Source organism: Vipera berus (genome assembly GCF_964194415.1).
Source record: "Vipera berus genome assembly, chromosome: 9".
NCBI lineage: Eukaryota > Metazoa > Chordata > Lepidosauria > Squamata > Viperidae > Vipera > Vipera berus.
This window is the reverse complement of record NC_138212.1, coordinates 3393936-3406174: the sequence shown is the minus strand read 5'-3', so window position 1 is coordinate 3406174 and position 12239 is coordinate 3393936. Positions and strand designations below refer to the sequence as shown.

Here is a 12239-nt window from a genome sequence, read left to right as displayed (position 1 = left end):
ATTTACAATTGTGCTTACCATTTTTCTTCTGCTTTCCTTTGCTTTATAAGCCTGAGAAGGTTGTTAAGAGTTATAGAAAAGTCTGGAATCTGGTGGCATTTATCTGGCTTTTTTAAAAAGATGGGCAGTTTTTCCCCCCTCTATGCATTGCTCACAAATATGTAATCCTTAGGCCTTTTGATGGAACCGAATATATGCAAAGCATGCTGGCTGGAACTAAAACAAATCCAGACAGATGTGGATGATTATTATGGGTTATGGGATAGCACACTTTTAACATTAGAAAAATAAACACCATCCTGGATTTCTGGGTTATAAACTGTTTTTTCATCGTTACCTAAAAGTACTAATTCAGTAGCAATGTCCACTTTAAAGCAAACCTCTTAAAAAAAAAATCACCTCCATTCAAAATTAAAACACCCTGCTTTGAAGAGAGGGGAAGAAATATAGTTAGGAATACAAAGAGAATGATTCGTTGCACACAGAAGTCATCAGATAAATCTTTGTAATTTTCCCAGGTAGAAAGAATCTCAAAAACACAATTTAAACGTTTTTCGAAAAACTACTGTCAGAGAGATTAGGTTCGTGGCTCAACTCCATATAAAAACAGATTCATGCGTACAAGTAATCCTTGACTTACGACGCAGTGGGGACCAGACTATCCATTGCAAAGCAAGGTGTTTGTTAGGTGAGTGACACCCGGTTTTACAACTTTTTGTGCCATGGTTGTTAAGCGAATCACTGCAGTCTTTAAATGCATTGAGTGAACCTTGGGACTCTGCAAACCATTGTAAACACATGCCAGTCACCAAGTGCCCAAATTTTGATCATGTGACCTGGGGATATCTTGTATAAGTTGCTTTTTTTCAGCGCCATTGTAACTTTGGCCACCAAAGGAATGGGGCTAACTGCTGCTTCTTTATGTATATAGTCACAATAGTCACTAACCATTCATTAGTGACCGTTCAGCATTTAAAATTCGGACTCTTGGCAATGGGCATGCATTTATGTATGGTTGCAGTGTCCCTGAAACCCTGAGTTAGGTCTGTGTAACTCAATACAGGTAGTCCTTCACGTACAACATTCATTTAGTGACTATTCCAAGTTACAACGGCACTGAAAAAAGTGACTTAGGACAAGTGTTTTTTTTTAACACATATGACCATCGCGGCATGTCAAATGGTCCCGTAATCAAAATTCGGACGCTTGGCAAGTGGTTCAGAGTTACGACGGTTGCAATGTCCCGGGGTCATGGGATCATTTTTGCAACCTCCTGACAAGCCAGGAAAACCAAACTCACTTAACAACTTACAACAACTGCAGTGATTCACTTAACAGCTGTGGCAAGAAAGGTCATATAACAGAGCAAAACTCAGTCAACACCTGTCTTGCTTAGTGACGGAAACTTTGGGCTCAATTGTGGTGGTAAGTCAAGGGCTACCTGTATACAGAGACTCCTTGGAAGTACGTTAAGGCACAACAAAATATTGTCTCATGCATCGTGATGATGATCTCTATTTACTCCCCATTTATTTTGAACTGAGGTCCTCAATGGGCATATCAGGGCCCTCCCCTTACAGCCAAAGACGATGTGGTGGCAGCCTCTGAAAGGCCCTTGTATAACTATCCTTGTGACACACTAGCTAAATCTGGCAATACGTATAGGCAAAGGCATCCAGTAAAGTCACACAATAACTCACATACATCATGGCACCGTCGGTGCAATTCCCTCATGACATGTAAAACCACTTCTCTCCTTTATGTCATGTGTGCAGAAACTGTTAAAAGAGGACAACGTCCAGAAATATTCAACCACTGATCTAGATTAACTGTCCTGGGGGATGTATGTGTGTGTGTGTGGGGGGGGAAACCCTATCGTTTGTGCATGGCCCCAAGGCACTTATATGGGTTTGTTTTTTTTTAATACGTGAGCGCACACACATTTTAAGAAACAGTTCCGTGACTGATACACACGTTGTACAAAAAAAGTGGCATGCATAACAGAGCCGTGGTGGCGCAGTGGTTAGAAGGCAGCATTGCAGGCTAATTCTGCCCACTGCCAGCAGTTCGATCCTAACCGGCTCAAGGTTGACTCAGCCTTCCATCCTTCCGAGGTCGGTAAAAATGAGGACCCAGAATATTGGAGGGGCAACAGGCTGACTCTGTAAACTGCTTAGAGAGGGCTGTAAAAGCATTGTGAAGTGGTATACAACCCTATGTGTGATTGCTACTTGTCAGAGACCAACCATCCTCAGTTGTGCTTTGACATCATGCTAAGCCCTAAAATACAGATAGTCCTCAGCTTTACAACAGTTCATTTAGCAACTGTTTGAAGTTACAACAACACCGAGAAAAGTGACGTGTGACTGATTTTCACACTTAGACCATTGCAGCATCCCAGGATCAAAATTCAGACGCTTGGCAACTGACTCATATTGATCATGGTTGCAATATCCCAGGGTCATGCAATCCCCTTTTGTAACCTTCTGACAAGCAAAGTCAGTGGGGAAGCCAGATTCACTTAACAGCTGTGTTACTAACTGCAGGGGTTCGCTTAACAACTGGGGCAAGAAAGGGTTTCCTGCCTGAGCAAGGGGTTGGACTAGAAGACCTCCAAGGTCCCTTCCAACTTTTTTATTATTATTATTATTATTATGGATCATAAAAACGGGCAAACTCACTGGACAAGCGTCTCGCTTAGCAACAGAAATTTTGGCCTCAGTTGTGGTTGTAAGTCAAGGACTATCTGTATTATTTTTCCGCCTAGGTTCATGCATCACACGGAGCCAAACGCAACGAAACCATCCTGCAGCTTAGCGGGAATTCAAAAATCCACCCTGTTCTCGCTGCCCCGATTTTATACGCAGAGAACCGCAGAAGAGAAAACGGGACGTGCGCACGGAGTCCCTCCCCCTCACTTCTGCAGTCTCTCTTCCATTATTCCACAGTTAGGGCAATCATCTTCCCTTTTCCTGTTTCTTCACGTCTTCTCCTTGCACAGGGATCACTACTAGCTTTTTCCTCCATCAGTTGCCAGCCAGAAATAAATCTTTCATTGGTTTCTCCTGAGTCCAAAATGGAGACTGCGGCCCTTCTGTCACACGGCTGCGGTGTTCTCCATTTCTAGTTCTTCTTCATTCTCTTTGTACTGACTGGGGAACATGCTGCTTCCCACCAAGGTTGCCACACCGTTGGGCTCTGGGTCCCCGGGCAACGCCAGAGGGACGGTGACGCCCGAGTGGACCGAATAAGCATCAAGCAAGAATTCCTGTTCCGCTCTTTCTGCGTAGTTTGTAGCGGAAGGCAGGATCACGTCGCTCAAGCTGGGGCCGCCGTAGGGTGAAAATCCGGAAAACCGGCCAAATTCCTCAAAGAGGTCCGGCAGAGTGATGCGGTCCATGCTGGCCAGGAAACCCCTGTCTTCCGGAGAGGGCAGGGAGAAGTCTGCAAATGAAACAAGGATTCAGGGTTTAGCAATCCAGAGGTCACTTAGCCATTCCGGTTTGCCTCCCCTTGAAATCAGTGCTGCAACAGCACAGCGCCGACTTACGGCCACAATTGAGCCCCAACTTTCCATTGCTAAGTGAGACCATTGCTAAGTGAGTTTGGCCCTGTTTTATGACCTTTCTTGCCACAGTTGTTAAGTGAATCACTGCAGTTGTTAGGCACACGGTTGTTAAGTGAATCTGGCTTCCCCATTGACTTTGCTTGTCAGGAGGTCACAAAAGGGGATCACGTGACCCTGGGACACTGCAACCGTCATAAGTACATGCCAGTTGCCAAGCACCTGAATTTTGATCATGTGATCACAGGAATGCTGCAATCGTCATAAGTATGAAAAATGGTTGTAAATCACATTTCCCAGTGCCAGTGTGACTTCGAATAGTCACTGAACAAAGGCTTGTAAGTGGAGAACTACCTGTATGAACTAAAACGCTTCTGTTTGTCTGTTTGTAACCTTCAACTGGGCAAAACGGTGTATCACAGGCAACAATCTTTGAATCAACACACCTCAGATGTTAACTTAAACCACGGGTGTCAAACTCACCGCGTCACACCTGTCGCGACGTATTGTGACTTTTTTTGCATTGCCGGAGCTGGGGTGGGCGTGCCTTCTGCATGAGGCAACCGGCCCGCAGGCTGGCAGTTTGACACCCCTGACTGAAACAATGCAACCACACAATAAAAAAACCAGCCCCTTTTACATGCAACATATGGGTGAGGCTTTGATGACATTTCTGTGACCACCAGTGGCGTTTATTTTCTCCTGCTTGTGCCTGAAACCAGATCCACTCGGGGAAGGTCCATGGTGACAACTTTATTGTGTTCTGCCTATATTACAAGTATCTCCCGCCATCCCTTGGGAACAACCAGATAAGTTTCTATAGAACTTAGCGGGAGTAAGGCTTATTCCTCTTGTGGCTGCACAAAGATTCAAGGCTAGTGCCCTGCTTGACTCCTCCTTCCAGTCAGGCTGGGATTTTCCCAACACCTCTCCAGCCCATGAGTCAGACTCTTTCTAGGGATCATGCAGGACTTCAACTCAGCACAGGAGAATGGTCTTCAGATGTTTCTAATGCGTTATTTCCCAACCTTGACCACTTCCAACTATGTAGATTTCAGTTCCCAGAATTCCCATCCGTGGCCATGTTGACTATGGAATTCTGGGATCTGAAGCTAATGGAAATGCACATGGTTAGGAGATAGTGTCCTACTATGCGCTGGCCAAGGGGGGGGAGGCGTCACACACTGACCTACTGAAGGTGTCAAGTTGAAGTGATCCAGATAGTCAGGCTTCTTCTTCTTCCTTTTTGCGTCAATCCCATGAGGATCTGAAGACGGGAACAGGACATTAATGTCAGGGCACCAAGGTCAGGCTTTCCCCAGGCATCCCCCAAGCTTGCCCACTCAGATCTGGGAACGGCTTTATGTCAAGAACGAACATTCTTGAGGGTACGCAAGAACAAAACCGAATTAAAAGATGGAGGAAGGAGACCATCAAGCTAGGAATAACACTAAAGGAGGATGTGGCTGAAGGATCCAACCTCTGTTATACTACTTGGAAGACCCTGAATAGGTTGAGGGCTGGAGTCTTGAAGCGTAAGACCAATATGCTCAAGCGTAGGCTTTTAGTGGATAACAACACCCTGTGTGAATGTGGGGAGACATAGAGCCTGGCTCATCTGCCGGTATGTCGGATACTACTGACGATGATGTATTTTTGGCCAATGACAAAGCCAAGAAGGTGGCTTCATTTGGGCAGTTTAAAATTTGATCTGGACATCAAAGAAGAAGAAAAAACCAAGAGCAGGTTATTGCTCTCAAGCGCCCGGGAAATCAGGAAATTCAGGCAGTTCAAATGAATGTAAAGATTTATCACAAGCTTAAGCTTTTTCCAGGAATCTGGACAACTAACAGTCAAGGGAAATGAGCGGGAGATATGAGAGGCCTTCAAGATGGGCTGAACATAGATCTCTTGCGAGCTCGCAAGGACTCATGGCTGATGACGTGTTTGATCCCTCCTGCCTCAGGCTCCACCTGCTCATCTGCTACAATCTCCACCCATTTCTACCAGCACAATGTGGCACTGTTTTCACCCCCAAAGGATACACACCTGAACCAGAAAGCTCTTCCAGGACGTCAGGCATACCTTGTTTCCGTTTTTTATTGACCCGGTATGTATCTGTGTAAAGAAAGAACTGTACATTTATTCTGAAAGATACTACTCCAGGTCAGGGCTACTCCAAAGGTGCTTTTTCCACATTCTGTCCACATTCTGGACAAAGAGGCCTGCTGGTTTGAAAGAGGGGTCAAAAAGGCCATCTATACGATATCACCTGTTTGCAACACAGTCCTTTTGGCAGTTCCAGGAAGGTGCCACACCTATCTGCACTACTCAGGTGACCCTGAGGGTACAGATAAACCTCCAAGTGGCCTCAACGACTCTCAGAGAGAGTAATAACAACCAGATGACTGCAAGGAACATAAATCCTTCCAACCTCCACCCTTCAGCCAGAACTAAAGAAGCTTCTTGGATGAGAAGCGAAATGTCTTCAAGGAAAAATCCAGTCGCCTTTTGAGTAAAAGAAAACGGTCGTAAGTCAAAGATTCCTTGTAATAGGCGGCTACTCCGATTCCTGTCTTACCTGTGTCTTTGGGCAGGTAGGTGAAAGGGAACGGTTCGCTGGAAACACTGTCCGTCAAGCGACGCAGGTACACCTCCACTTCCACGGGCTCCAGGATGTCGAGGTGTTGGTACGGGGGGGTCTTGAAGACAATGGCAATCTGCCGATGGACATCTGCTTGGGAGAAATCAGCTCTGCCCTCCCAAGCGTCTTTCCGGAAAATGACAGAGATGTCTTCTGCAAAGCAGACAGAGAAGCAACGATTAGCATGGCTGGGAACCAAAATTCAAGGACTCTAAATTCTCCTGCCTTCTTTGGCTGCCCTGTAAATCAAGCTTTGTGGACTTCAACTCCCAGAATTCCTCAGCCAGCAAAGCTATGAAGGCAAAGAGCTATCGACGAGCTTTCCCACTGGAGGTGCTTTTCTCTTAAAAGCTACAACAGTGTTTCTCAAGCTCAGCAACTTGAAGATGGGTGGACTTCAACTCCCAGCATTCCCCAGCCAGCATGCTTTAAGATGGGTGGACTTCAACTCCCAGAACTCCCCAGCCAGCATGTTCTGTGCCTGGAACTATAGAGGGGACCTGATTTGACCAAATTAGTAGAATGGGGAAGGGGTATTTAAGATCCCTGGAGTTTCCCCCAGCCACCCAGCCAGCCCCATTACCTTTCTGGACTTTGTCACACAGCAAATAAAATTCCTCGCCGCCAGTGCAGCTTCCCTGTTCTTTGTTCATCCGGTAGATTTTGAGTTCTGATGTGTTTGTGGATTCTGTGCAGAGGGAAAGCGAAGGAATTAAGGTTGGTTTTTTTCCCCCCGTGCTTTGCATAAGTCGATGAAGACAAATATATGTGTCCCAGGATAACGTTGCAATCTGAGTCGGTCACTGGGACCAGAGATTTAATCTTCCGAGCTTTCAGAGTCGTGCTGGAGCCCATCCTCAGGAAAATATCTATGGAGACTCTCAGTCATCCAGGACCTGGTTTTCTCAAAGTTGCTTTTGGGAAACTGGACTTCCTTTGTTTTGTTTGTTGTTTCCTTGAAGACGTTCCGCTTCTCCTCGGAGAAGCTTCATCCGTTCTGGCTGGATGATGTCCGAACTAACCCTTCCATCCTCGCCGCCTCCATCCAGCCCGAACGGATGAAGCTTCTTCGATGAGAAGTGAAATATCTTCTTCTTCCCCCAAGGAAAAAAATAATACAGTTGCCTCTTGGAAAAACCCCTTTGAGACGTCCTCAAGGAATCCGTCCCTCTCCGTTCTCCATTTTGGAAAGAGAGAGAAGTTCCGGAAATTGGCTCCAGCCTGAAAACTTGGAAGAATAAAGCTTTGGTCCTTGTGAGTGACTCACCACACGTAAACACAAACACACATACACACACAGAGACACACACACACAAACCAACCCTCAACTGGACCCATGTCAGGGAAACGTTGGTTTGCAGAAAACCCTGCACAGACTTCAGTACAGACCCCCAAGTACACTCAGGGGGCAATAAAACCTATCCTAATGTGTAGGTCACTTCAAGGGGTGACAGGGAAGGACAACAGTGAAAAATTGTGTAATGATGCATAAAGTTCCTTTTTTTTAATTGACCGCCAGTCTTGGCGGGGGCTTTTCAGAGCACGTTTTTCACTAGAAAGAAAAAGGCTATTTTCACTGCAGTTTTCTTTCATTTCTTTCCGTTTCAAAACCAAATCACTAAAAACAGCCCTTTTTTATACCACATTTCCTGGCGGGTTTTGTTTTTTTTAAGGGAACATACAACTCTGCAAAAAAACAACAACAACCCAACAACATCAGAACTCCCCCAAAACAATAAATAATAGCAACGCAAACAGCATTGCCTTCCTAACTTCTGACATCCTCAAAATGTACCTATAACTTGCCATTAGTTTTTCCCTTCCTTCCTTCCTGTCTCCTTCCCCCTCCCTCTTTTTCCTCCCCTCCCTCTTTTCCTTCCTTCCTTCCTTCTTTCCTTTCCTTCCTTGCTTCTTCCCTCCCTCCCTCCCTCTCTCCCTTTCTTCCCCCTCCCTTTTTCCTTCCTTCCTTCCTCCCTCCCTCCCTCTCCCTCTCACCCTCCCTCTTTTCCTTCCTTCCTTCCTTCTTTCCTTTTCTTCCTTCCTTCTTCCCTCCCTCCCTCCCTCCCTCTCTTTCCTCCCCCTCCCTTTTTCCTTCCTTCCTTCCTTCTTCCCTCCCTCCCTTTCCTCCCCCTCCCTCTTTTCCTTCCTTCCTTCCTTCCTTCCTTCCTTCCTTCCTTCCTTCCTTCCTTCCTTCCTTCCTTCCTTCCTTCCTTCCTTCCGTTTCCCCTGAAATCAACCTTGGCCTCTTCCTTCTCTTTAAACTCTACCTACTTTTGTCAAAGATGGCTTCTGAGAGGACAGGATTCAGGTGCCACGTTTTCCCCATAGAGTCCTGGTAAGAAGCCTGGAAACAGATCCGGACCACGTTCATGTCAACCTCTTGATGATTCTTCAGTGAACCAGCTACACAGAAAGAGCAAGAGAGGATAGGTGGACCAAGCATAGCAGACAGCAGAATACTCGTATGTAGTATCCATACAGAAAAAACAAAATCAGGCCCCAGGACAGTGGTTTTTAACGTGGGATTCATTCAGCACATCCTAGGCCAGGGGTAGGCCACCTCGGCTCTTTTATGACTCATGGACTTCAACTCCCAGAATTCCTGAGTCAGCCACGCTGAGGGGAAAGGGAGAGGTTTCCAAGCTGAGTCATGATGGCTCAGGAATTCTGGGAGTTGAAGTCCATGAGTCATAAAAGAGCCGAGGTGGCCTACCCCTGGCCTAGGCGAAATTGAGAAATTTGTTATTGTTGTGAATTAAGGATCCAGCTTGGAACTACCACTGCTGAGATGCTTGTGTAAAACACCTGAGTTTGGGTTGTTGTATTGTGTGTGTGTGTTTGTTGTGTGTGTGTGTGTGTGTGTGTGTGTGTGTGTGTGTGTGTACATAGTGACATTATTTGAGACCAGGAAAAGGAATATGTATGTATTTATTTATTTCCACATTTCTGTACCATCCATTTCCCTCAAAGAGGGACTCGCCTTTTTCAAGTAGGTCATAACTTGGAACAGATGCTACACAATCGGTCATAAGTTGAGGACTTCATTGCTTTCTCCCACTTTGCTTCTCAAGGCTACTTTTGGGGCAGAGCGAGCTCTTCTTCTCACCTTTGAAAGGGTCAATTCCAAGTTGTAGCTTTTTCTCGATGGCTTCCTCTATGTCTTTTTTCTTCACGCACTGGATCCCGAGGTTGTTAAAGCTATCAAAGCAGAGGACAGTTAGAAATATTAGATTAGAATATCAGAATATTCTTTATTGGCCAAGTGTGATTGGACACAAAGGAACTGGGTCTCTGGCGCACAAGCTCTCAGGGTGCAAACAAGCAAATGATAAGTCATAGATCATAAATCGTAAGCTAACGTCATAAATCATGAAGATACAAACAACAAGCGATACACCGTAAGATACCAATAGGAGATGGTGGTAGGAAAGATGAGAAGATGAAAAAAGATGAGAAGATGGATAAGATGAGAAAACGAGGAGGACAACAGCAATACAGCCCTACTACCTATGCACGGGTAAATATCTTTGGGCCTAAGCTAGTGCTGTGTTAGGTGTTTAGCAGAGCGATGGCGCGGGTGGGGGGAATAATTTTCTTTGAGTGTTGTTATTTTGGCATGCAATTGCCCTACAGCAGCATCCTGGGAGGAGAAGTTGAAGCAGTTTCTGTCCAGGATATGAGAAAACAGAAAGTCCATGATGAAAGGAAGGAACTTGCAAAATCCTTTTGTAAGTTCTTGAATTACGACAATCGAATCCAAAATTTCCACTGTTAAGTGAGACATAGCAGTGTTCCAACATCTCAGGGGCTGCCACAAAGAAGAAGGAGTCAAGCTCTCTCCAAAGCATTGAAGGCAGGACAACAAGTAACAGATGGAAATTCCTCCTTAATTCCAGGCTGCTTCCCTCCTAGATGAGTTTCCATCCGTTGCTTCTTGTCCTGCCTTCAGGGGCTTTGGAGCATAGCTTGAGCCCCTCCTCCTTGTGGCAGCCTCTCAAATACTGGAATGCTGTTATCATGTTCCCCAACCTAGTCCTTCTTTTCTCTAGACTGGCCATACCCAAATCCGGCAAGCATCCTTCATATGTTTTAGTCTCCAGGCCTTTAATCATCAAAGTCTCAACATCTTTGGAAAAAGTACAAAGAAGAGCAACTAAGATGATTAAAGGCCTGGAGACTAAAACATATGAAGGACGCTTGCCGGATTTGGGTATGGCCAGTGGCATACTATTGGGTATACCTCAACGGTGGGAAGGCCCCAAAATCAATGGTCATCATCATTTCCAAACCCCAAACCCTCCACCCCAAAGACAGGGTGATACCTGTGCCTGGCATTGATTCGAGGCTTCAGGATCACTTCGCACAGCCCGTTGTTGCAGTCCTTCCCTACCAGGCTGTGGGGGTGGATCCGATAAGGCCAGTCCTTCCAGACCAAGCAAGCCGTCACTTTCACTTCTGGGATGCCCTCAAAGTTCTGCAGCTGGAGAAACAACCTGGTGTGTCAGATGCCACCCCCAAGAAAAGTTCAAGACTATCCGTGGTGGCGCAATGGTTAGAAGGCAGCATTGCAGGCTAACTCTGCCTACAGCCAGCAGTTCGATCCTGACCGGCTCAAGGTTGACTCAGCCTTCCATCCTTCCCAGGTTGGTAAAATGAGGACCCGGATTGTTGGGGGCAAGAGGCTGACTCGGTAAACCGCTTACAGAGGGCTGTAAAGCACTGTGAAGCGGTATATAAGTCTAAGTACTATTGCCCTTCCTTCCTTCCTTCCTTCCTTCCTTCCTTCCTTCCTTCCTTCCTTCCTTCCTTCCTTCCTTCCTTCCTTCCTTCCTTCCTTGGTGGTGAAGTGGTTAGAATACAGTATTGCAGGCAAACTCTGCCCATAGCCTGGCGTTCGATCCTGACCGGCTCAAGGTTGACTCAGCCTTCCATCCTTCCGAGGTCAGTAAAATGAGGACCTAAATTGTTGGGGGCAACAGGCTGGCTCTGTAAACCGCTGACAATTTCAACTGGGGCTTATTTTTTGGGTAGGGCTTATATTATGAACATCCTGCAAAAAATCATGCTCGGGCTTATTTTCTAGCTGGGTCTCATTTGGGGGGAAATACGGCAGTTTATAAAAACAGCTTTTTTGTGGCTGTTTTCTGTTTATCCATCAGTCCCCAGAAGAAAAGTAGACGCTCCCAGTCAACTTGCAATCCACCTTATCCCAACACCTGGAGGGCACACCTGGATTCAGAATGGCTTCTCCATTCTAAGCCCCTCCCCCATGGACGGAGCTTGCCCTTTAACTCCAACCCCCTCCCCATGCCGCTCACCTCAATGGTGGGCAGCGTTTTGTTCGTCTCGCTGCTCCCTTCGCCCAGAATGCTCCCTGCGGACCGTCCTTCGCACTGGTACCGGAAGCGCATCCCTCGCTGCTTAGGTTGCTCGATGATCACCAGCTCGGGGGGGTCTCGCATGGCATCCTCCAGGGGCTCTGGGCCCCCCCTAGGGCCCCCCAAAGGACCAGGATCTGACCAAGGAGCATCCAGGTCCTGGCTGGGGGGCAGGGGAAGGGGGGGCATCCCCCTGGAGATCAGCTGGGACCGCAAGGACAAATTATTGAGGCTCTGGGACAGCTGGGAGGGGAAGGAATCTCGGGGGGAACTCGGGGTGGGGGGGCCTGAGACCCCGAAAGGCTCCAGCCCGTTCTGCAAGAGGCTCATCCCTCCAGCTATTTGCATCTCGCCCGGGGGGGTGAAGTCGGTGCTTCTGGGAATCAGCTTGGCCGGCCCGTTCAGAGAGGCCCGGGCGGATCCTGGCTCCTCACCAAAACCATCTTCTTTAATCAACTCATCTATGATTGCTAGAAGAAGAGGAAGTTAGCTTATGAGTAGATTTTAGTGGGATATTGTTATTGGTACTTTGTATGTAGTTATGTTAAAGGGGAGTTAAAGCACATTATGAATTTGGTTAATTGTATATTATGCATAATTTTTATTTAGAATATGATTATTATAACTATAATCCTGTATTTAGCTCTGGGAA

At 46.5% G+C, this 12239-nt stretch overlaps 1 protein-coding gene across 1 annotated transcript; it reads right to left on the bottom strand.

Annotated features, from left to right (window-relative positions):
* Positions 1-444: 444 nt before the first annotated feature.
* RELB (RELB proto-oncogene, NF-kB subunit) lies at positions 445-11935 on the bottom strand (the record flags this gene model as incomplete). The annotated part of the gene is made up of 9 exons (XM_081335431.1): positions 445-3444; positions 4755-4832; positions 5615-5683; positions 6147-6362; positions 6793-6897; positions 8481-8612; positions 9316-9407; positions 10532-10689; positions 11528-11935. The coding sequence occupies 9 exons, from the start codon at positions 11933-11935 to the stop codon at positions 3098-3100; spliced, it is 1605 nt and encodes a 534-aa protein (XP_081191557.1). The 3' UTR covers positions 445-3097.
* Between the last annotated feature and the right edge of the window lie 304 nt (positions 11936-12239).